The following is a 25,205-nucleotide window of genomic DNA, read 5'->3' on the forward strand; positions in this document are numbered from 1 at the left end:
CAAGTGCTCATCACCAAATAGCAGTTGGTTGAAGCATCTTAGACGCCCTCTTTGGTAGGTTGTACACTACGTGAGTCTTACTGAAGTGTTTTACACAAGAAAACTTCTTCCATCATGTCAGCATTGAGTGTGCTGGTTATTTTGACCAGGTTTTTTTTTTTTTTTTATAAATCTCTTTCCTAAAATGTTCCCAAATGTATGAAAGTGCATTACTAATTGCTGGAGGCTAGTTGACTATCTGCATTGTGTACTGGACACTCATCCACAGGGACCTACTGTCTCAGAAGAATGAGAATGTGAGACTACTTCTTGTTTTGGAAAAGTTTTTTGTTTTCATTTTAAAATATAAATTATTATTATTAAAATAATAATTTAGCTGTGACCAATTTTGTTAATTCTGATGTTTTCCTGCAGTGTTAATTTGCACGTAGGAAAACAGCATTTTTTTTTGTGTGTGTGTCCTTTCGTCTTATCCCGTGAGTTCAGGGTCGCCACAGTGGATCATTGTCCGCATGTTGATTTGGCACCGTTTTTACGTCGGATGCCCTTCCTGACGCAACCCTCCCCAATTTCTACCGGGCTTGGACCGGCACTGCACAGCTGGGAAGGGGAATGGGCTGTTAGGGGTTCAGCCTCTTGCCCAGAGCCACTTTTCCATATGGCAGAGACCGGGAATTGAACCACTGACCCTGTGGACGACTGCCTTTATCAACTGAGCTACAGCCGCCCTACCTGAGAAAACAGCATAAAAGCTGAAAAAAGAAACAAAAACACAGACACAAGCAACTTATGCCATGGTCCTTCCCCCCAGTTTTTTTTTTCCCGATGTCCCTCAAAAGCACAGCTTAGTTCCTACACCTGCTTATACAACGCACAGTGAACGGCCTCCTCTATGACTCATGACTGGGGCCTTGCTCACAGTGCTGATGCTTGGGACAGTTGGTTTTGTACATTTACACTCACTATGCAAAAGTAAAGAAACGGTTATGTGACTTACTGTGTTTGTGTCTAAGAAAAGGTGAAATAACAAGGTGAAAAACACAAAGAGAACGATTTAGCATCATGTGATGCGTTGGCAGCTAAAGTCTCGACAGATGAGTAATCCTCCTCAGTCTGCTGCGTGCTCCACATGCCACACCTCTCTCATCACAAGATCTCTAAATATAGAATGTGACATCTACAGCCCACGATTGTTTGATTGTCCCATGGCTGTCTGGACACAGATGCTCGAGATGCCAGCACATGGAAATGTCTCGCCTCCGTTTTTAGTTTGTGTGCCCACGTTTGTCTCTGCTGATTCTGGTGCAGGTTTCATACCTTAACTTAGGAAGTAACAGCACATGCTGCAGTATGTTCTGTTACAAAGAGGAGAACTGACCCTCGTGCAGGCACAAAGACTGTAGGGAAGACATCCTTTAAAGGCTAAGTTTAAAGACCAAACGACTTCCCCAGCAACTAAATCTATCCCAAGATTCTTTGCATGCCCCCTGAGTTAAGACATGGCTCTTGGTCGGGAAGGCTGTCCACTAATAACGGGGTCTGTGGTTTGATCCCTGTCTCAGAGCCAACACAGAGACATACACAGACAAATGTCCAATCACACTCACGTTCACACATACGGGCAGTTTTCGAGTCACCAATGAACCTAGCAGGCATGTCTTTGGACTGGGGGAAGGAAACTGGAGTGGCTGGAGGAAACCCACGCAGAACTCCACACAGAAAGGCCACGGTCGGCCGGGGATGCGAACCCTCAACCTTCTGGCTGTGCAAATGTAATTTAATGAATCTTTATTATGAAAACTAAAGCTCATGACGATGTACCTCTTAAATATAACTCAGTCATTCGCTAAAACCTAGTGTTTGGTTTTATTTACTTTTTTAAACTTACTTTTAGTTTCCTGATGCATCTTCATAAATACATTTGTATTTAATCGTCTTACCACAAACTAAACCAATCACTAAATAATGCAGACAGCAATAATTGCACCCTGTGTCACTGATGTTGTTACTGTTTATGAGACCAAACAAAAACCAAAGACTACATCGAGTATTCAGAGTATGTATCCAGGCCAAAGTTGAATGTTTAGAGGAAGGTCAAGAGGTTTTGTTTGATGGAGCTTGTTTTCCCTTAAAACTGCTCATTAATCAGCTAAAGCTGAATGGAACAAACTGTTGAGGCACAAGTGCAGTAAATGCTTTTCTTTTCTTGGACCCAGCATTGTATCTTTACCGGGAAAGGATTGCCCCAAACTTTCCCAATTGCAGTTTGAAAATAAAAGCAGGGCCAACCGGTGGTTAACGCTGCCATGCAGCCCTCTGAATGATCCTCCTCAAATGTCTGTGAGCAACACTTTGAGCCAGCTCCAGGAGAAATGCTATGCCTCTGACCCTGCATGAACTTCCAGCCTCCCCCAGAATCAGAAAAATGAAAAGTAAGTGGGAAATACAAAGCTTTGGTATAACATGCCACAGAGTAAGGCTTTATCCATGCAGCTGGCAGGAGCCTCTGCCGCACATCTATCCCCCTATAATCCTGATTTGGACGTGATCACAGATGCACATCATTGCACTAAAGAATGTGTCTCCTACTTGCTTTGTGCTTCATCTGTCACAGATGAGATTGAAGCTATTTACTGTAAAAATCTCAAATGTCTCCCTAAATGATTTTATTTGATTGTATTGATACGCAGCAGAGAGACACTTTTTGTTGGAATTGTTCATTTCTCTTAAACCTGTGATAAATAGAAGGGAACATTATAGAAAACAAACCATCAAAGCTACAAGCCCCGAATCAGAAATGTGCTTTAACAACACATTTTGTGGTTTGCATATAAATCTATACATTCAAACTAACAAGTGATGGCAAACGGAGACGCTCACAGAGTCGGAGTGGGATTTGTAGTCTGTGATAAATTCAGCCAGGACAGCTGAGTTAAATCTCCTCTGAGTTAGTTTTTCCTCACAAAGAGGGGATGTGATTAAGAGATCCTGGGAGTGTGCCAGGCCTGCAAAAGATGTTCCTTTGTGCAGCCAAAGAAATGAAACAGACTCTTATTCATTGTGTGCTCCGATTCCACAAATCTCCAAGCTCTGAATTACAAAGTACGTGGCTTTCTGGTGAAACAAGCAAGTTTTGACACGACTTTATCTGACACGTGTTGACATTCTTTCAATCTCCTTTCTAAAGTCCTTATCAGTGTGAGGTGAACTTGATCCAAGAGGTGTGTGGCAGGACACTTGTGTTGTGCCTGGTGGCTTTTGTGCTCAAGGAGACAGAAAATAGGTATTTTTTGGTGCCGTTGTTTATTTTTTTATTTTCTTGTTATCCTGCCGTGTGTGGGACTTACTGGGTGTTCTGACAGTGGCCAAACTCACCTGGAGACACTGGGCATCTACAGAGAGTCTGTAATGCTCCAGGTGCTTCCAAGACGTTCTACATGGCCAAAGAGTTATTAAGGCCTTTCAAAAAACAGCGTGAATTGTACACTACAACCACGCTGGGTTCTATTTAAAAAGGTCTGACAATAAATAAGCTACTGAGCACTTTTTTTGCAGACATTTGCAGCAGAGAAAATGTCACGGTGGCAAACCAGAGTGTTTATCAGGGCTGAGCCAAGGTTACAAAGATAAAGACTTTGTCTGTTTGGCTGTTGTTTGGATTCTGACCAGGCAACAGCCGGCTGGGCACAGCTGAGACCCACTGTCCCAAATTATTCTCATAAACTGGCTCCAAGACGAAACTCCCCCCCCCCCGTTTTCGTATCCCGTGGAAACAAGGAGATAAACAGAATAGTTCAACGGAACTCAAAACATGAAGATAAAATGAAGAGAGAGCGAAAGAAATATAAGCTTGTTATCTGAGAAAACAAGGGTCAAACTGTGTATATACTGTAAGAAACAGGAACAGAGAAATTGTAAACACTTCACAAATCATCCTTAAACTAAACCTTGTGACATTTCTCTTATTTAGTACATTTTAAATACTCCAACTCCTTATTTAACATATTTTAACATGGTCGATCTACCTGAGGACATGGACGTGCAAAAGCATTGTCCTTCAAGGCACAGGAATTTTAACGTGACACCCATTTTATTTTTCACCCCACTAATTAAACTTTTATCATGGATTTAAATAATGCATTTCTTTGTTCAGGGTCAAGTTCCGTTTTGGTGTTTTGTCAAATCGGCCTAAACCCACTGATGTAGTCGGCGGAGGGTAAAGCATCACCTTACTATGGGGTCACTTTTGTGCACGTTCAACTTTTTGTTACAAGATCACAGGATTTGCCTTTGTGCAGACCAGATTTCATTGGTAGGGAGGAAATTAATTTGGATTTCATCTTTAATGCATCAATAAATGACAGAACTTTGGAACGAGTGATTTGGTTCCAGATACTGAACTTCATCTGGATCGTGGTTGAATCACATTTTTCTAATACTGAAAACAAATGCTTGAGTGTGCTGAATCAGCTGAGCGGCTGTTTGTAAAGGCTCGTTAGGAGGGTGGCACATGACCTGCTGAGCTGTACACACCGTTTTTTCAGTGGTCTAGTCACAGTGGGATGGAATATGGTAACACTGGAAAACTGTCAGGGAAAGTCCAGGTCCTAAAGCTTGTATATCAAATGATCTGATCTTAAACGTTTGTTTGTGGCGAAATGAGGTTGAACCCCTAGGATTATTAATTTAGTAGAAGAAGAAATTAGAGCCAATCAGGTGTCAGTCTGGGAGGCCCTATTAGTCCAAGAGGTCACGAGGAACTCCAGCGTAACAAATCAGTACTCATGAATCCACTATCAGGAGAACAATCAGCTGCAGTAGAGGGGAAATAGAGAAAGCGTCTACAGTTTGCCTTCTATGTGGATAAGCCTGGAGGCTGTTGGCAAAATGTTCTGTGGGGAGATGAGACCAAAGTAGCACTTTTTGGCTCAAATAAAAAACATTTTGTTTGGCGATGACCAATCGCTGCATTCCAACAAAAAGTAAGAACCTCATTCGATCTGTGAAACGTGGTGGTGGCAGTTTCCTGATTTCTGCTTCGCTGCCTCTGGTCCAGGACAACTTGCCAGTATTGATCGAGCCATGGATTACGAGTTGTTCAGCCAAACAAACCAAGCGCTTAAAGTGGGATTAGATTTTAGCCCATATTTGGGAAGAAATACACACAATTCTAAAGGGTTCACAAACTTTCGAGTGCCATTGTTAATTGTTTTACACATGCACAAATTGACATTTGTCTCAGTATATATTTTTGTGTGAGGATATGCACAAACACATTTGTTGGAAGGAAGGAAGTTCCACTGCTGAGGACTCTGGGAACTAGAGTGGTTTTCTAACACAATCACACAAAGGTACAGTCTCCAATGATGAAGTAATGAGGGTGCGGAGGAGTTAAAACAACAGCCAAGTGAACGGGTGGCAGGGACACAAGAAAACAACCCTCAGAGCCCCGTCGACTCCAGCTCTGAGCCCCAAACACGCCGTGTTTACAACAGCATAAAAAAGCAGACTTGCTGCTCCGGCTCAGCTTACAGAGCCACAGATTATTTCTGACCGTGCTTTGACTGATACCCATGAGAGATAAATGCCTTTGGAGATGCATTGTTATAAGATGAAAATGAATAAACAGAAAAGTGCTCGTAAAAGGGAATAACGCTGATTTATGAGCTTATACACTTCATAATGTTCAGTCACTGAGCTTCCTCTGAATAACATGCAATATTCATAATGACATGGTTAGTGATGTTTTGATTCCAAAAAACATGAAATTGTACTGACAATGTTGTAGTCAAAGCAAGTGAAGCGTCTTTGGCGTTGGGAGGGTTATTGACCAATTATTGATCTTGCTTTAAAAGGATTGCTGGTCACTCAGGTGTCATTAGCAATAGCATTTATGCGCAGTATTGAGAATCAGGGCTACTTGTGCAACTAATATTGAAGTTTTAGCTGAAGTTTTTATCAGATCACCTTAAAATATCGAGAAACTCTAGCTGGGTAAAGGTCTGCAGCGTGATGAAATTGTTCATTTTCGACTGGCGTTGATCTCATCACGACATCATCGCAGTGATTTTGATCCCATGAGCATTGATGTAGGTGAGGAGGACTTTGGCCCGTCTCTCGATAACGTCGATCAGCTTGTCGATGCCCTGCCGGCCACCCTGGCTCTCCCAGTAGGTCTGGTCCAGGAACAGAGACTGGAGGAGTTTTTCCCTCAGCTTCCTGCTCCTCAGCACTGATACTGCCTGCTCCGGAAGCCTGGAAAGACATAGGCACAGGAACAGCTTAACCTAATGTTGGAAACTGCGGCAACTTTAGGAATGTTTCACAGAGAACAATGATGAACTAGCTGATGGCCAGAAATAATCTAAGCATTCTTCACTGTGTGTGTAAGTGCACGACTATGGCACAAACTAAACAAAGGACAGGAGCTGGAATCAATTCCCAGTTTTTACTGAAAGCAATTGTCTAAACTACTGAGTGTGGCTACAGTCGGAAAAAAGAGGCAATACAATTAGTTCAGAGCTTTGTTACTGCTTCAAACAGTTGGTTAACACTAAAATAAGCCCACCAAACTGAAAAGATAGTTATTAACTCAAACTCTAAGGACTGTAAAACAGAATAAATTAAGTTCAGGGCATGTTAGTACAGTATGTGTAAGCAACCATTTAATGTAGCTGCATGAACAAGAGCTACAGTAGTTTTAACTACTTCATGCAGATACTAGTCCAGTACTTCCTATCTAAAGTGTGGACCTCTCTAACTGGTCCTAAAGTACACTGCCCTGCTTGTTGAGGACTGAGGACCTCTCAGATTCGGCTGTTCCCTTTCAGGGGTCACCACAGCAAATCACCTGCATCCATCTAACCCTGTCCTCTGCATCCTCTTATCTCACACCAACTAACTTCATGTCCTCTCTCACTACATCCATAAATCTCCTCTTTGTTCTTCCTCTAGACCTCCTGCCTGGCAGCTCCAACCTCAGCATCCTTCTACCGATATATTCACAGCAATGCAATGTGATAGATTACAGTTGTAAATTAAATGCAGTGAATTTGGCTCCGAATGTGGAAAGGTAGAAATATGAAGTACTATCAAACTGAAAGAATCAAGTAAAGTACTGTATATCCAAAATACAGTGCTTGGCTTGGTTACTCCTGATACTGCTGTAGCAAAAGAACATACATGAGTTATGACGTATAGTATTTTCTGGCCATTTTACCAGTTTTCTAATGGGTTAAAGCTCCACAAATCAACAAAGGTTACCATGACACCTCATGTCTTTTCTTTGCAGTTGGTTCCAATCAAAAACTAAACGAGTGACACATTTTGTGGTTCACCTCCCTAAATTCCAAGAGTATTTTATTTCCGTCACCGCCAGAGGAGTTTACTCAAATGTAAACTAAAATGACAAACCTCAACAGAGAACGGTTCCACGTGATCAAATAAAATCTAAAGCTTTACACCAGATGGGAAGCTACCGCTTATGAGGATCGAGAAGAATCCATGTTTGGGGAGGCGTTCTTGCCAAGCCACTGTTTGTTTTCTGCCTCCCTGGTGTCATGACTCACTATGATTTATTGATCAAAGATTGTAGGGATGAAAGCAAAACCTACCCTTTGTTGAACCCGATCTAAATATTTGTAAATGGCACAGTATAAGGTTATAATAGGGTTGTAGCCGTAGCTTGAAAAGTTCACAACAGGGTTTGAAAGATAAAAACACTGCGTTTTGACATATTTGCAAGCTGGAATCTTGTACGAACAAATGTAGAGACATTTGGAAATTTGAAATTTATTGATATGATCTGAACATACTCTTTGATTCCCTCTAGCAGCCTGAAATCCAGGTTGTCTTCATTGCGATCGAAGAACCCCTTGTTGTCGGTGAAGACTACGTGTCGGGGGTCATGGTTCCTGTGGACGATATTTGCCACTTGTATGTGGTCCTGGTCCCCACACTGAGCTTGCTGGCCCAGTCCTACACACACATCCTCCTGCCGGGGTCTGAATCCACAACAACTCTGATCCAGACGGTTGTGAATCTGACAAAGAAACATAATCTATCAGAGATTATTGTTAAGGTAAAGATGCAGTCAAAGATAGTATTGGTATTCATGTTTTTTCCTTTCTGCAGAGCTTAAAGGAAAAAACATTCTGTTTTTTTTATTCTGTAACTGATGGTTCTCTGTCGATTATTTCCCTGACCGAAAGCCAAAGTCATAACGTGACAGAGACAGAAACACTAATGTGATAGGTTTGTTCTTTCTCTTTTTGACGAGTGCTGTTGGTTTATTTGCTAAAAATTGAACTTCAAGGAGACCATTTGACCTCTGAGTGTCTGAGATTCAAAACAGCTTTTTCAACTTTTGATGCTGCACACTTTTTAACCCTATTGCAACATCACTGACCCCTTTTCTGTACAGGAACACCAACGCCACATTCCCACAACAGCCCCCAACTATTCTTCATTCTGAGTGCATCATTAAACATTTGACTCTTACAACAGCGTCTTCACTATATTGAAGAAAGCAGGAAAAGCAGCATTTGAGATGTCAGATGTTTCAGGAAGGTTTAGGTGCCACTAACGGGCAACTTTCTGAGAAACCAGTGAGCTGGAGCAACTTACACAGGTGCTAGAAAGGAGTTTTAAAAATCTGTGGATAGTTAAAATATGAATGTGATGGTTTGTACAGTGTCAGAGTCAGAGTCCTTAATTCCATATAAGTTCACTTATATACAAAGGTTATTATAGGGCACGTGTAAAGGAAACCGGGGAATGTTAGTGTGGAACTATATAATAAACACCGAGACGTGACTTGACCTGCTGAGCTCCTAACTTCAAACTGTGTACAGTCCAAAACAGTCCAGTATGTGCATGTGGATGCATTTATACTGGAGTAATAATGGATAGTTCTATATTGCGTGAGTGTTCATGTTGTTCTTACTTTGGCAACACGTCCTGCAGAGGCCAGCTCAGAGCAGGTAAGTATCTTTGTATATTATCAATAATTGCAGTTTGATTGTTATAATTCAGTTTTATAATGTCTTTGATAAGATGTTTTTACTGCTCGGAGACAATATTCATTCCTTTATTTGTAATGAACCGTAACTAATGGACACAAATAATCAAAACTGTCGCACTATGACAGTAACAGTTATTTAAGTAGTAGGAATTTAATAGTCCAAATAATTTCACAAACTCCCTCTACAATATTTGGTCCTTCCTGTTCTCGCCGTGGATTAAAGAATTCTCCAGGGATGGGTCAGTTAACCCCCTTTTAGGTTTTAATTGGAACCAAAATGTCGCCTTGTGAGGCTTCCCACACAGGAAACAAGCCCTCTGTGCAGCCAAGAGAAAATACCTCCGAGAGTATTTAACCATTTTTTTTCTGCAGTAACAGCTGTGGGAGCATGTTGCTGATGTCCGACAAAAAGACGTCTACAAAAGTTATTTGTGAGGCATGTTTGGAATCCAAGCTAGGGGAGGCTTTAACAGGACAAAATCAAACACACACTCAGAAACGTGGTGGGCATTTTCTTTCTACGTTCAGTAAAATGTGGAATCGATCCAACTTCAGTGCTTGTCACTATCGCTGTAAGCTTTCATTTTTCAAACTGCCTTTATTACCTGTAACAAGAAGTCAAACAGAGCGAGTTTACTCCATTCGTAATGATGAATGGTGGAGCAGCCTGAGTTGGGCTTTGGGCTGATGTTTTTATGCCAACATCTTTGTTTCAGGGAGGTCTGGTACTCCCCCCACGTTAACCTCACAGTGGCTGAAGGTGCAGCAGGGCCTTCTGGGTAAAGGGACGCGTCCCATGACACCACTGGACAGGGTCGACCATCTAAACAGGGAGCATAGAGAGATTATGTGGTCGAGGTTGCAGCAGTGTGTTTCATCAAGGAAACAGCGAGCGTTAGCACTTGAAATGACATTTCTTGTTTCGCAAAAAGACACATTTTTACCAGCGAGTCCCTGCTGCTTTCCGGAACATTTGCTGAGATAAGAGTCCTTAAGGGAATTGTGATTTGCATTTCTACAGCAGGGCCAAATGCTTGGAAGATTAAGTAAATTAGCCTGCTGTATCAAATGCGTTGGCTGCTCTTTGGCTGTAGTGAGTTTTCAAAAATGCCTGTTGTGTAAAAATGCTGCGCTGTATTTGGCACAATCACCAAAGTTGAGAGCTGGACGTTCAGTAAATGCAACCAACAATACAACACAACTGACGGTTCTTCGTCACAGACTTTGAATATGACTGGCCTGGAACCAACCCTCGCTCGCTGTCTCGAATAAAGGCCTGCGGAAACCTGTGCAGGTAACGTTTCAGCTTCTTTCTCAAAAGCATGAGCTTGTTTGGTCAGTAGGCAGCTTCACAGCACCTTTCATCTGTCCATAGCCTGTAGTGAGCAAAGCACCACCAGAGGTTTACTCTGTTGATTAGTCTCTGAGTTAAAGGTGAGTACATTTTGTGCTTGGGTGCAGTGCAGTATAAATTATAATGACGGCCTCCATAACCACCTAAATGTGTGACAGAGCTGCTCAGATTCTTTTCAGGGTGATCACGAATCACGCTGGTACTATTTGTGGTTTCAACCTCATTCTCCACTCATGGACAGTATGTTCCCCCAAACCTGCGACCTCTTTGACCCCTCTGTTCATCACTTGCTTGCATCATCAGGTAACAATACATTTGGTTTTATAAGCTCTCGATACTGAGGAAAAGAAGCTAATTTAACTGGTGGCCTACCGTGTAAAAAGCTGAACGCTCTGCTTACAGCTGGTAACGTCCTGTTCAGCCCCAGCACCCTGTCTAAATGGAAAGCAAAGACCTCAGTGCTGTCCACGGGATTGGTGATGATTCCACACTGTCCTCCGCAGACACTGTTCCGTTTGTCGTTGTGTGGACTGGTGGATGCCAGCTTTGGTTCACCCTCAAACATCAGAAGTGGTGGAAGTTCTCCACGGGAGACTTCTCTGATGCGCAAAACGTTGGCATCCGCCAGAAAGCGCATGGCGGCCACGTCCTGTGCGCTGAACCATGGCGGCGCCCTTTGGCTGTAAATTCTTATAGTGCTAACGTGGGGGTCTGCCACTCCATCTTTGTGAGATTTCGGGATTAGACGCAAAGACTTGTAATCAGCCTCCTTGGTTTCTGTCCAGGAGCTCTTGGGTGCAAAGTTGCCTTTGGTATCAGGTTTGTTCTGCGTAAAGGTTGAATTGGTAGATTTATTCCTCCTCACTTTCCTCCTTAATTTTGGTCTGATTGTGCCCCGAATATGTGCTGGTTTAAGCCTCTTAGACTTCAGAGTTATGTACACCACATTGGACCGGTTCGGGATGACTAAGCTCGCCCCGGTTTGCAAGTCCACGGAGCCTAGCGGGGCATCATTGGACTGTAAATTATACGGTCCACGGGCGTGCCGGTTTTTGTCGCGGTCAGTCCTTCTGTCCCGGTGCTGCTGCGAGTATCCAACGTGTGATACCACAAAAACCAAGTACACGACACACACGGTCGCAAATATCAAACTCCTTTTAGAGAGCGGGCGCCTCCGAATTCTGCTCGTCAGGTTTAGAAAGGGGAAGCACAGCCAGTGAAAGCGACACTTCCCCATTAGAACCTATTTTATTGTCATGGTTTTGCGTCTTTTTGCGCCTAACCAGGGAGGAGCGCACAACTTCCGAAAGTCATTTTAGAAGGGAGGATTTGTGCCCACACAGTGCACAGAGGCAAAACAGCGCCGTGTTGGGAAACTACCCTCCAATCTGAACTTTTTTTTAAATTATTATTATTATTTTATTTATTTTAATGTCGACACAACTTCTGCTGTGGATAGCTATAACATCATACTGTGCCGAGAAATCCGGTCATGTGAAAGCATTTAAAACTGTCCGTAAATCCCCAAAAGGTTCTAAAATGAAGCAAGTCACTGTTTGGAGAACCTTCGAATGTCTGATGTAATAACCAGGGGGAATTTATCAGCGTCGTGGCTCTACGCGCATTTAAGTGTAGGAACTGAAGGAGTACTTTAAGGTTTTATGTCGGCATACTAACAATAGTTGATCCATGATTCATTCATGCGGTACAGGCGACATCTGCTGGTTCATTTCCCTAATTATTATTTAACTGAGTGCATGCTGATCATATGATGGAGATAGATTAGACTGGAATCGAATAGCCACACATTTACCTGCAGGAAGCAAATATTTCCTCTGCTGCTATAGGGCTGGACGCAGCAGCCCATTTAGAGGATTTCCTGACTCCAATAAAAGCAAGTTTAAATATAGATCTATTGTATTGTGGCCTGTCACGACTACTGGTGTTAGGATAAGTGTTGCCCTCCTTAACATTCTGGGCACGTGAGTCACACACACTTTTAATTTGAGTTTAAGGGGTTTTATTTTAATTTTTTATTTTTTTTATTCATTTTAATTGCAGTGGTAAACTACTGTAGATGGAGGTGCGGCACCTTAAAACTTGAGCCGCGGCTCTTGCACGATCATTGTCTGACGCTGTTGGATGAGGACGTGCTGCTCAGTTTGATGATCAGCTGATTGGCAGCAGCCGCAGACTCCTCACCGCCGCCGCCGCACACACGCAAACTCACGGCCTCCGGCGGCTTTTAACACTGTGATCCTGGTTACATCGCGGAAAACAAGTGTTTTCTTTTAACATGCTGCGAGCAAAATGCCCACGTCTGTTTGTATTTGTTGCTGCTCTATCGATGGTGAGCTGCCGTCGGACTGAACAAGGTGCGTAAACTCTAATTGGTCAGTGAGGAATGTGGAGCCGCAGGAGGCTAAAAGGTACCTTGGATGTTAGCTTTGCTTTATTTCAAAAGGTGATGGACACGATGCGAGTGAAAAAGTGGAAACATTTGATTTCACCTTTAATTCAACCAATATGACTCACTTCGCCTATGGAGTTGCAGCAAACGCAGCTGCTGCGTTGCTGTATGGAAGCACGTTTGTTCCTGTCAAGCGGATAGAGACAGGAGATGGTGAGCGAGCAGGATTTGACATTATTACATTTTCTGTATTTGAAGTTCATGATATTTAATAGCATGATCGTTAGAGCGTGATGTGAGGCCTGCGGTGTTTGTGAACTTTCCTCTTTTGTGTTTACAGGGATGTTCTTTCAGTGGGTAATCTGTGCGGCCATATGGGCTGTTTCTATGGTTGGAGACATGATGCTCCACTCACCTAAATTTCACCCTTTTGCAATGCTCGGGGGGGTGATTTGGGCTACAGGTATGGTCTTGTCAAAGTTCTGTGCAGTTTGAGATGGGGATGAAGTCTGGCTGGATATCCTGTCAGCAGCAGATGGACTGTTTAAGGATATGTTTTTATGTCCATCTGCTGCTGCCCATCATAAAAAAACTGGCCGACGTGCTTCCTGTGAGAGATGACCAACTTTGAGGACATTGACCCAATTAGGAGAACACATGACCGCTTCCACTGTGGGATGATATCCTACTTAATTTAATCTTCTTTAAGCACACTGACATTTTTTTTTAACCTGAGTTTCAAGTGCACAATGTTTGATATGAAACAAATGGTTTCCCCTGGTTTCATCCCAGTTTCGAACGAATGCTGCTTTGTGTATTGCGTGACAGCACTCTAGTAGACAGTCATCCTGTGTGACAGCAAAAACATTCAGCTGACAAAGTTTGCATCCCTCTCATGTTAAAGGGATCCGCTGTGGCCACCCTGATCTCACGGGATAAGCCGAAAGGACCAAAAAATAAAAATAAAATAATAATTTTTGACCGTTTTTTTTACTACTTATGATCAAAGACCATTTGTTCTAGCTGAGTGTACATTATGTTTAGGGGGAAGCAAACTTAACCCTAAACCTAGTACAATGAACGATGTATGTTCAGCTAGTGCAAATGTTCTTATGATCATCAAGTAACAAAAAATGTCTAGAAGTGTTTGAAAATGTTTGACTAAAGTAATGGATTAGATTAGCCCAAAAGTTTGCATCCCCTTTACAAATCTACAACTTTAGTAGCGACTTGTGCAGAAACATGTTGATGATACTCATTTTGCCATTGCAAAATACTAAGGACATGCAGACTCACTCAAGTGGACATGTCGCTAACTTCTCCACCCATGTCGCCCACAGGAAATTTGGCGGTTGTTCCAATTATTAAAACAATTGGCCTCAGTCTTGGGGTTTTAATTTGGGGATCCTCTTGTTTGTTGATGGGCTGGGCCAGTTCTAGGTGAGTTATATTTTTGCATGGTCTTCTGCCCGGGTATTCACCTATTTATTTATTTTATAATAATTTGACAATAAAAAAATTGAAGGCAGTTTTGTCCTCTTTCACAGATTTGGCTGGTTTGGGATTGCTGCTCACGATGTGTCCAGGCCAATATTAAACTACTGTGGAGCTGGGTTGTGTCTGCTCAGGTAAACTGGGAAGTTGAAAGTAATGTGTTCATCCTATTGCCTGTGCCTTAATCTCTGCTACAGGGATGGAACGCAGGCTCCCAGGAGCTTCCTTTGGTTTTATTTGGGATGACTTTTGTTTTCCTTTCAGTGGGCTGGTCTTTTTCCTTGTGAAAACGGATGTGGAGCTTCATCCCAATTCAGACTCGATCCCACTGCTTATTGACAGGGTGAGTGCGCTGTGAAATAGGATGCTACTTGTCAAGGCGAGTTCTGATCATTTTCAAACGACATCATAGCTCAGTGTTGGGACGCTCGTTCTACTTGCAGAGAACAAATTCAGGCAGTTACGGACAAAGTTCCTCCGAGTTCTGGATAGACGTCATCCGACCAAAGACCAGGCGCTTCATGTGAGCACAACTCCTCAACAATAAGTGGGCTTTGTGCACAATGGCACAATTCTTGAAGACGAATAAAAACCACACCCAGGGATGGTTTAGAAGCATTGGTTCTGATTTTAGTTATCAATAGATCTTTCAAGGATAACTTCAAGTATTTCTCATGCTGCACTTTCACAAGCGGCAGTTAGTCATTCAATCTGTAATGTGGCAAATTAGGCAATAATTAAATAAATGCTAAATCATAATCTTGTCAACGTATAGCAAAGATGAGGCCACAACTGCTTTGTAAATAGGTTTGGATGTGCGTCCCTGCCTGTTTTCCACATCTCATCTCCACAATCATTACGTGAACTTGTAGCTAACTTTAGAAATGGAACCATACTGTACATCCACCCACATTGTCCTTCACCCCCATTCATCAGCGGCTGCCTGCTTGCTCATGTGTCGGGCCTGCTGTATGGTTCATCCTTTACACCCATCCTCTACATCAAGAGCCATTCATCGTGCCGTGACAGCGTGTTCCACGGAGCCAGCGTCTACGGTAGGGTTTCAGTGATCAGGCTGCACCTCTTACGGCTGACTCCACAAAAAGATTTAAACATCATCTCAAATTTAAGAGGTGCCACCCACTGGTGGTTTATAAATGGCACCGGATGCTACAGGGGGCAGCGTTTTAATTAGAGTGGGTTACTCAAAATAAATGTCCAGCAGCTCTTTTTGTATTGCTTCAGCTGTAGTTTGGCTACTAACTCCGTCGACTGACCGCTTAAAAACAATTTTTTGTTTTTTGTTTTTTTGATGAATTTTTGCTGCTGCAAATCTACATGGATAAATACAGGTTGTGTAAAGCTGATAATTCATGTTTCAACTTTTTTTCCCACAGACCTCGACTATGTTTATGCACAGTGCTGTGGCATTTTCGTTGCAAGCACGATTTACTTCACAATATACTGTGCTGCAATGAATAACAAGCCCAGGGTTTACTCCAGAGTCATTCTACCAGGTAAATGACCTCCCCCTCCCTCCAACTCTGTGGTGTTTTTAATATGTGTTGCTTTTGATGAACAGTACAATCGATATTAGTCCTATGTGCCATTTGTATATATGTATGTATGTATTGTAAAATGATCATTGTTCCATTCATATTCTTCGTGCAAAACAAAGGAAAAGCTGCTCATGTCAAACAGAGGCTTTGGTGAAACATTCCTTCATTTTTAAGGGGTCATAATCCAGAAAGGTTGGGAACAACTTGTCCTCACCGCCCGTGTGATTGGTTGCCCAGACCTCGAGCTGCTGCATCAGAACTGGACTCTGATTTAAGGCACTGTTAAGCTCAGTCAGGGACTCTATAAGCTGGGGTGACAAGCTACAACACCCTTTTCCGCCAACTCTATATTTATTTCCGCGAGCCATGAACCAAAGCTTCAGTTTGACTCTCTCAAAGATGGGGAGAATCAGCTGTTGGTGGGGTGGGGGGGGGTATGCTGTAACCGCATTATCTACTGATCAATGGCAACTGAGGTACATCAGTATGTTGTACCTGGTCTTCTCACTGTTTAATTTTTTTTCTATATTATAAATCTATTATACATTTTGTTTTGTTTTTTACTGTTTGATTTTAAGCACATCTTCTCATCTGCTTCTTGTTCTTCAGGTCTGCTGTGTGGATTGATGTGGGCACTGGCAACATTTTGTTGGTGCCTGGCCAATAACTACCAGAGTGCAGTTATTACATTTCCTATTGTCAGTGCAGTAAGTACATCATGACCTGAGAGCTGAGTGGGGCATGTAATGGAAATAGGCTGACAAACTGAAGATCTACTCACTGCTGAGAGGATTCAGAATTGGTTTAGAAGAAGTCAAATATTAAACCGTGTAGAACGAATTTACTCTGGTATCTAGCCACACAAATGCTGGAGGTTGGTGGAGACAGTATAAGAGCTCGATTGCTCAGTCTAAACCACATTACATTTCACATTTTTGTAGAAAAGTGGTCTTTTTTTAAAAAAAAAAAAATGCCAAGTCACAAAATGCATTTGGATTAGGATAGAAGGGAAATTGTCAACTCATGGTTCTTTCAGAAACTGACAGGGGCACCAAAAATTGTCAGTGGTTATCCTCTGGGGTAATTTTAATCGCAATTTTTTGTTCAGCTCGGTTGCCTTGTTCAGTGCCCAAGCATGATTGTGCCCCCTCCACTCTGGCTTACACTGACATGCACTTAATCTTCTGGGCCTCAGTGTGGATACCATAATCCTGCACACCCTGATACAATAGAGTCAGGGCAGCATTTACACTCTTTGTTGGTTTGGAATCTGCTAATAAACAGGAAGGAGGAGGGCCTAAGGATGCTTACATCACCACAATGTGACAGTTTGAGGAGAAACACCCTCATAAGGTCACAGCATTGGAGTAGTGATCACACAGGATCCATTCTGGGCCTGAGCCTAAGTGAACGTGGCCTGGCCCGCCTCTTCAAGCAGCCCGGGACACAGTAGGCTGGGATGTGCCTGAGAAAGGGGCAGAACGATCACATTAGTTGAATGAGACTGGACTTTGCTCAGGCACAGTACAGACTACTTGGTGTGCGTGCACCCTACTTCATCTTCCTCCTTGCTTGAATGTTGCACACTGTCATGTGTTTTTATTTTTTAATTTAATTTTGCCTTTCAATGTGGAATGCAATCTAATCACTATAAAGTAATGCATGTTATGAAAATGCCTATCTCAGGCTTTTAAACTTGTACAAAGTGGAAACGGACTCGAGATAAATGAACTGAAATTGTAATCTGTGATCAGATACGTTTTGTTTGATTCCTTCATAGGGATATGGACTGGTTGCAGCATTTTGGGGAGCTTTGGTGTTCAGAGAGATTAAGGTAAGGTTTACAACACTAATCATGATCAATAGTTTAGGGGTGGGTGTCTTTGTATTTTTTGTTTTTTATGTAGTATATTTTATAATCTTAAAACACGCTCTACTCCCTCAAAGTGTACAAGCAGAACATAACTGCAAAGCTCGGCTGTAACGGTGCACAAACATTTTTGGATTTACGATTTGGTGTAGATGTGTGTTAACAGCAGGTTTGTGTTGCACGTGAACACAATATGCAACTTTTGGTAAAGAAGCAAGAGTCAATTTATCCCAGGGGTCAAACACTAAAAGTGAGGCCAAAGTGTCCTTAAAAGAGTTACAAACTCTGGAGTCTCACATACACACTATGCACAAAGTTCCCTTTTGCATCACAGTTTGACCTCCTCTGATTGGGTAGAACGGTGATCCTCACTCAAAAGCGTTTGGAGAGGGAGCAGCTCTCCACATTAACGTTTGGAGCAGATTTCTATTCAAAGAAAGTTACATACTGACTGAGCAGCTTGCTGAACTAAGCCAAGTCTGGGACGAGCGGTGGCTCGTTGGTCACCGCTGCTAATTCATATCGGCCACAGCCGTAACAATGTTTTTAAAGCAGCTGATCAATGTCCATATTATGTTGCTGAAGACAGATTTTAAGCACACATTCGAAGGTGATTGAGCCCATGTGGGGAATTTTCTATTTGTTGTAATTTTAGCCAGGAGCTCATATTAGCACTTTATGGACAAGCTGCTGTTGTCCAAACTGGTCCAAAGCATTTCCTGCAGCCCTCACGGCTAATGGGTGGACATCCAGAACTATACTAAGGAGCTAGAGCAGCCGTATTTCTTCCATTTCAAATTATATTTAAAAATGTATAAACTGAAATTCACGATAAAAGACAACAGATTTTAGATCTAATTTGTTTTTCCCTTTATTGGACCAAATGTTAACCGTAAATTTAAAACCAAGGAGCAAACCATAATTTTGTGCACAGTTACACCCCTATGATAGACTTCTTCTTTCTACTAGCAGCCAATTGTTCGAACTAGACTCATGGGAGATTTAGATGCTTGAACTATTTCCTTAGAATATTTCATTTTTAGTTCTAATGTTAAACATCTATTTTCCTCAGGGAACAGCCAACTGGTTTATCTTTTTCTTAGCCACCTGTGTCATGCTGATGGGTTCCTTGTTGACTGCCATCTCAAAGCTGTAATAAAGCGGAAGTCTTGTTAAATGAGAACATCTATTTGTCATTTTCCACCAGCTCCCCACATTAAGAAGGGGGGGGGGGGAAGGTGGAAGTGGAAGTACCGGGTTTTTATAAAACTCTTTAATCCCCATCTACATTGAATCCACGATGGTTGAGCTAAATGTAAGAAAATATGTGATATAAATAATGTAATATAAATTGACTGATCGTAGCCTGATCTTCTTGTAAAATAAATGGAGAATGAAAGTGTCGTCGTCATTGAGTAAACATGGTTGACCTACAGTGTGACATACATGTTACAATGAAATTTGTCCTCTGCATTTAACCCTGTACCCCCCCTGAGGGGAAGCAGTGGGCAGCCACAGGCAGTGCCCAGGGAGCTGGGGCTGGGTTTCTTGCTCAGGGACATAACAGGTGCATGAGCTGGGATTCAGTACAGCAACCTTCCACATCCCAGCCTGATGTTCTACCCACTGAGCCACCAGGCTGCAAAATGAGAAGCCATTGTTGCCACTGATGAACAGGTGAAGTATTGCACACCTGACGTAATGGAGTCTCGAAAGCCCGAAATGCCAACGCGGCACAGTGGACGTCCTCAGAGCAGACTCTTATCTGAGCGACACTCTGAATCTACAGCTTACAAACTTCATTTACAGTGTGACCAGTGCTCTAAATGACCACTGTGTCCAGTGCAAGTGATTGATTGAAAATGCCACTGTACAGCATATTTGCTGTCTGTCCACCTATCGATATCCTAACTGAGTCTCCACTGGACACATTTGACTGACCACTGAAAGTGTGAGTAACCGGTAACACGTCCCTGTTCTGTGTTTTGCAGTTCCCCAGTTGCATGTTTATAACCATTAATACTTATTCTACGAAAAACAGCAAAATAATTAGCAGTCCTATTTTAAAAGTAGGCAGCTCGTAGTGACCACTGTGCCTGACTTCAACATTTTGCTTTTGTCAGTAAAATATGCATCGTAACTGATCAAGACAAGCGCAGGATTTTTATTTATTTTATTTTTTTTTATGGTCTGCTTTTTTGCAACTATGACTAATTATCATTTGGTGAAACAGTGTTTTAACAGCTGGAGTGAACCTTTGACAGCCACTTGGTGTCCAGCTCAGCCGTGCTCTGTTCATATCACTATTTTAAGGCAACTATAGCCACGCGCATAGTTTTCCTTTTTATAAAGTTTGTGTTTTACCTTTTCTTGAAAACTGTGTCGTCCTCAAATTGTCTCCCTCTCTTCCTCCTCCTGAAGCGGATCAGAGGTTTTTGTTCTGACAGATTAAAACACTAAAACTAGATGCTGTAGGCCTACGTATGGTATGATGCTTTAAAGAGATTTTTAATTGCAAAGCAACAGTATAGCTACCATCATAACCGGCTAAAAGCCCATCTATCCCCAACAAGGCAAAACGTTCTGTCGGAGAGCGAGTTAACGGTTGTACAGTATTTGCTGTTGTGTGTACTGAATATATCGTCACCTGTGCTATGTTCAGTTTTTGTGAAGAAAATAACCATAAAACATGTTTAACTCATTCCTCAAAAACACATCTTAGGATGGGTTAGGTTGGTGTTCATCACATTGGTTCATATTTTGGCAAAATAACGAAGTTGTTTTAAAGAATGAAATATTGTCCTCAGGTGTCACTATATTGATCTTTTTTTTTTGTTGTTGTTGTTGATATTGACAAAATCAGTTACATTTCTTTTTGTTTCAGTAATCCTGTAGACTAACTCAATATGTTTGTGCTTCAGACAAAATTGTTGGTGCCTTTATAAATAAAGAAGTGTGTGTGGATGGGTGTCATGTTGACATGCAGACCATGTGTTTTCACCACACAGCCCACCCTCTGGACCAAGTTTAGTTCCACATTTAGTTTTTTTTTCTGAATAAATATATGGTGCTAATGAAATAATTTCAACAGAGGCTGTGGAACATAAAGGTAGTGTGATATAAAGATTAACAGTGTATCTGTGAAAGTGTGATTCCAAATTGACTTTGAAAATAAAGCTTTATCAACAGATTGCTCTACCTTGGTCTGCATAAAATATTTTTCTAACTGTAAGCTAGTTTTGTAACTATTCAAATAGTTAAATGTTCATTACAACACACCAGAGTTTAGGTTTTAGAAGACGTGATTCAGTTTGACTTAATTACAGTAAAGCAATGCAATGGTTAGGTTTTTTTTTTTTTTTTTCTATAATTCAGCTGTAGTAGCTCTAGAGCAGAGAAGTTCAAAGATGTATTGTACCTTGACGTGAGGCATTTAATTTCTGCAGGCAACAATAGAGTTCTCATTTTGAATCTAAATTGAGCCATTGAGAGGTTCTGGGCATGAATTTGATTGTCGTCAGCTTTTTTTTTATTGCATAGATAAAATTTGCAAGCTAAGTGAGAAATAAACCTTCAAGTGGGAGAAAACTTTACAATTAGAAAAATAAATGTGCTCCTCTCTGTACTTCATAACAACTGAAGATCGATTGATTCGGGGTAATGAAATTTGAAATTGGATGATCTTTGAGGCACCTGATGGCTCAGAGTAAACAAACATCTCACATGGTGCTTTTGTCTTTAAAGCTGAGCTCTGCACCTCTACGGAAAGTGGGACATGAAATTGAAACCGATTTGTTTTGTTTAAACAGAAGCAGTGTTCGCCATCCTTCATGACTTCTTAGCAAGGAGTTTTAGGTTGAAAGGCAAACATGTCATAATGGTGTTATGCTCTTAAGCAGGATCAGAGGGAGTCCTAAAATGCTGCATCAGGTGTTAAAGCACCTTAATTCTTCACACACAATGCAAGTGTGAGGTCTATGTATCCATGATGCAATGTGGATCAAATATTTTATACAATTGGCAACAAGGATGAAATATCTGTTAACTGCGTACAAATTGGCTCATAGAGGCTTTGATGTTTAAAAACATGCAGGTTTTAAAGCGTTTTTCAATTATTAGCTACACCGAGCTCAACATTACAATGATTAAAGGAGCAGTTTGACAATTTGGAGAAGAAGCTTCCTTGATGATCAGAGAACACATTTTCTTTCCATTAGACAGAGCCAGGCTCTTTGTTTCTCGTAGTGTTCATGCTAAGCCAGAGTGGCGGCTTTAACTCGTATCTAACGGAGAGACATGCAGTGGGTATCAGCTTTCACAAGAAAGCAAATCAAACACCTGAACTGTTCCTTTAACGTCAAACATCCTGTGCTTTTTTTAAGGTTAGGTTTTGCAGACGACTCATATTCTAAACTATTACCACATTATCCATAAGCTTCGAGGCACAATTTCAACAATGTGCCAATGCGAAATAACTTCTATGGACATAAGAACTTCAAAATAACCTCATAACTCACTGAGAAATAAAGGAATGAAACAATGTTTTCAGCTATGCAGAAATGATGGTGTCCTCACAAATTTGCAGCTTACAGTCGCAGAAAGACAAGTGCATAGGTACACGACAAGCTAGGTAGCGCGATGGTCATCAAGACAGGTGTACGCAGATGAGAGCGGATAGGCCACCTGGCAGAGAGCGACTGATAGCTGTCTCCTTTGGACATGGGCTGTTCACAAATCAGAAGAAGCTGGGTAGATGGTGGACAGAGATGGGTAATGAGCTGAAGCAACTGGCTGAGCAGGGATGGCTGGTTGACAGGTGTGGAATGAAAGGTGTGCGATAACAGCACAGGTTGGAGTGAATAGCAGAGGTGTATCAGATGAAGACGAGTGGAGAATGAGGAGGGCGAAGCAGCTGCCGCAGTGACATAAATAGGGAATGAGGATCTGATGCTTGGATAAGTGTCACGGTTAAAATTAATAATTAATTGGAGGGATTAACCACTTTAGTAGCAGCACGTGCAGGAGCTGTTTCAAATAAATCGTCAGTCAAGATCAGTTTATCCATAAGATAAACATGCTCTCAGTGATTTTTATTTAAATCTGTTACGCTGTTAAACAGATTGCATAAAGAGTCAAGTGCACATTCTTGATTCTAGCAATAGTCACAGACCAGTCGAAAGCATGAGAAACTGAGCTCAGGGAGGATGGAACTATACGGTCCTCTGCTTTCCTCTGTGTGCAAAAATGCCCGGGCAAATTATATGGAAGGAGATGCTGTACACTGAGACCCCCCCCCAAACCAATCCACATCCCTTAACCTTTGTAGAAAATCTCAGAACAGAATGAACATGTCATGCATCCAAATCCAGGTGAAAAGGCAGTATTTCTGAAGGTACTGTTCAGTTTGTAGGATTAATAGTAGTAATACACCACAACCCTGACTCATTCGTGATATTACGTAGAAACATTTCAGGGTTTCGTCTGAGTCAAGAGAATCTGAATTGTAGGTCTCTTCTAAGTCAAATTAAAGGTGCATTATTCAAATTGGTCTTAATGGCCTAACTTCTGGGTTTGCCAGCACTCGGTTATTCGTTCAGTTCAGAAGGTTTCACACGAAGCACGGAAAGCTTTGTATTTAGCATGTAGCAAGCTATTAAAGTAAAGCCTAATGTGCTCTTATGCTTCGTTTTAGTTTTCCATAACATGGATTCCTCCATTGCGTTTCACAGCTCTGTGATGGCTTCACAGTGTACGTGACTCCATTCTTTCCATATAGAAATCATTTGCGGCTCTGGAAAAAACTGAACATTAAATGTGTATGCTTTTAAAAGCCTAAAGACAGGTCGCCTTTTTTTTTTTTTTCTTTTTCAAATCCCTCCCAAAGCACTGCTTAGTGTATGTAAACTGGCTGCACATCAGAGGAGGCAGAGATGTGAGATACTCCATGAGGTGAATAGAACAAGTGAATGCTGCTGTGCCGAAAACAACCACACTTACTGCAGTTTTGGCCCATTGATTCAGCTGCTCGTCAGCATGCTTAGAGGCGGCAGCTGCAGCAGTGGCTGTGACATATAGCCCACGGTGGCAGTTAAGATACTGAAACATGATTGATTTCAAATGTCTCGTGCTTCTAGCAACACCCAAGTCACTTAGGTCACAGTGAAAGTTCGGCCTTTGACGGCAGCTTGACAGGGCTGCACGAAGCATGATGCAGCAGAGTCACCGTCTTTCCTTGTTTTCCCGTGACCTCTCTTTCAAAACAACTTCCTGAGCTGTGATTGCTGTGCTGCCTTTATAACGGGCTTTTACAGGACAGGATGGTCTGAAATGTTTCACAGTGGGAATCTAGTGAAAGTCATTGCCATGCAAAGGCAAGTCCTGCATTGGCCAGTTTAAATAACACAACCTAGCAATCTTGTGAATGGACTTTTCTTTTCGTGGGTCACCTTAGGACACACCTCAGAAAAGGTGCAGTTTAGATGAAAAATGCAATTACTGCTCTATTGATCTTTACAGTCTTAATTAAATAGCTAATTTCCTGTCACACTGTTACCTTCAAGCTTTTAATATTCCACCTATTATGACTTTTGTGATTGTATAGCACTTATAGCATACTAATACACAGCAATAATTTTATCACAGAGAGGCTGCAGCTTAGTTCTCCTTCATTTATTTCATGGGAAGCCATAGCCATTCTTTTCAAGTCACCGTGGGATTTCAAGCTGTTGCTAAAGCTGCTGCCGAAGGGTTCTCAGTGGAAACAGCTACTGTACTGTGGGTTTCATTTGAATGGTTATGGTTATATTTCTCTCCCTTCGTCTCATGCCATCTTCCTTAATTTGTCAGATAAGACCAGTCTCAAATCCCCCTGCTGAGCTCCTGCAGAGATTCCTGACTGAGAACACACTTTAAATTAGGCCCCACAAGTGGGTGGGACATTATGTCGGAAAGTGGAATTCTCGCATGTGAATCCATGTAGACTCACTTCTGCAGGGCCGGTGGTCATTTGGGTCACTTTTTTGTAATCAGAATCATTCCAAGTCACAGTGACGTAAAAGCTAACAGTGGCCTGAATTCAGTGAGTGCACCATTTGTCTCAAGTTTGCCGAGAGACGAGTGAGTTTGCATAAAGGGCACAAATGAGAATTAAACACCTTAAATTGAGCACAAGTAAACGCAGTCCTACGTGTTGATTTAAACGAAGCCAAGCAGCGTGTCACAGCAGTAATGGTGTAAGTCACGCCGGCATGACCCAACTCTGGATTTCTTTGCTCTATATTCAAACACCCAAACCTCCCATGATGATGATAATACATTAATACACAACAGGGGTTAGGGTTATAAATCAGTGAATCTCACTTATTTTAATGAGTTGCATTCTAACATAGTGACGTCAGCAAGCATCGCCCATTGATTCCAAAAGAACACTGCAACGGATGAACTCAAGCCCAGTCCGCTCATATTATCATGCAGAAATGTCTGAATCTTTTCATTCT

The 25,205-nt window shown here is 41.9% G+C and overlaps 2 protein-coding genes across 3 annotated transcripts; one reads left to right on the forward strand and one right to left on the reverse strand.

Moving 5' to 3' along the window:
* Nucleotides 1–2,033: 2,033 nt before the first annotated feature.
* On the reverse strand, nucleotides 2,034–11,780 carry gask1b (golgi associated kinase 1B). Its single transcript, XM_067519023.1, has 4 exons — nucleotides 10,749–11,780; nucleotides 9,628–9,845; nucleotides 7,815–8,041; nucleotides 2,034–6,255 (listed from the first exon to the last, which is right to left on the reverse strand). Exons 1-4 carry the CDS (start codon nucleotides 11,611–11,613, stop codon nucleotides 6,048–6,050), a joined length of 1,518 nt encoding a protein of 505 aa, XP_067375124.1. The 5' UTR covers nucleotides 11,614–11,780; the 3' UTR covers nucleotides 2,034–6,047.
* A 33-nt stretch (nucleotides 11,781–11,813) lies between these two features.
* Nucleotides 11,814–20,829, forward strand: tmem144b (transmembrane protein 144b). 2 transcript variants are annotated; one of them, XM_067519025.1, is made up of 12 exons: nucleotides 11,814–12,751; nucleotides 12,841–12,999; nucleotides 13,127–13,249; nucleotides 14,127–14,226; nucleotides 14,334–14,414; nucleotides 14,545–14,623; nucleotides 14,724–14,803; nucleotides 15,217–15,335; nucleotides 15,678–15,797; nucleotides 16,449–16,546; nucleotides 17,620–17,673; nucleotides 18,813–20,829. In XM_067519025.1, the coding sequence occupies exons 1-12, from the start codon at nucleotides 12,673–12,675 to the stop codon at nucleotides 18,828–18,830; spliced, it is 1,110 nt and encodes a 369-aa protein (XP_067375126.1). In that variant the 5' UTR covers nucleotides 11,814–12,672; the 3' UTR covers nucleotides 18,831–20,829. The 2 variants fall into 2 exon arrangements, with proteins under 2 accessions (XP_067375126.1, XP_067375125.1); XM_067519024.1 differs by having other exon boundaries at nucleotides 11,816–12,751; nucleotides 18,782–20,828.
* Nucleotides 20,830–25,205: the final 4,376 nt, after the last annotated feature.

Source organism: Channa argus, chromosome 10, assembly GCF_033026475.1.
Source record: "Channa argus isolate prfri chromosome 10, Channa argus male v1.0, whole genome shotgun sequence".
Taxonomy (NCBI): Eukaryota; Metazoa; Chordata; class Actinopteri; order Anabantiformes; family Channidae; genus Channa; species Channa argus.

Coding starts and splice junctions, on each gene's coding strand:
- gask1b (XM_067519023.1), bottom strand. CDS start 11,613: ATGGGGAAGTGTCGCTTTCACTGGCTGTGCTTCCCCTTTCTAAACCTG. Junction 9,846..10,748: donor AGCGTTCAGCTTTTTACACG/GTAGGCCACCAG, acceptor CTCCCTGTTTAG/ATGGTCGACCCTGTCCAGTG. Junction 8,042..9,627: donor TGTTTGACTTCTTGTTACAG/GTAATAAAGGCA, acceptor TTTCTTTGTCAG/ATTCACAACCGTCTGGATCA.
- tmem144b (XM_067519024.1), top strand. CDS start 12,673: ATGCTGCGAGCAAAATGCCCACGTCTGTTTGTATTTGTTGCTGCTCTA. Junction 13,250..14,126: donor GGGGGTGATTTGGGCTACAG/GTATGGTCTTGT, acceptor TGTCGCCCACAG/GAAATTTGGCGGTTGTTCCA. Junction 16,547..17,619: donor CATTTCCTATTGTCAGTGCA/GTAAGTACATCA, acceptor ATTCCTTCATAG/GGATATGGACTGGTTGCAGC.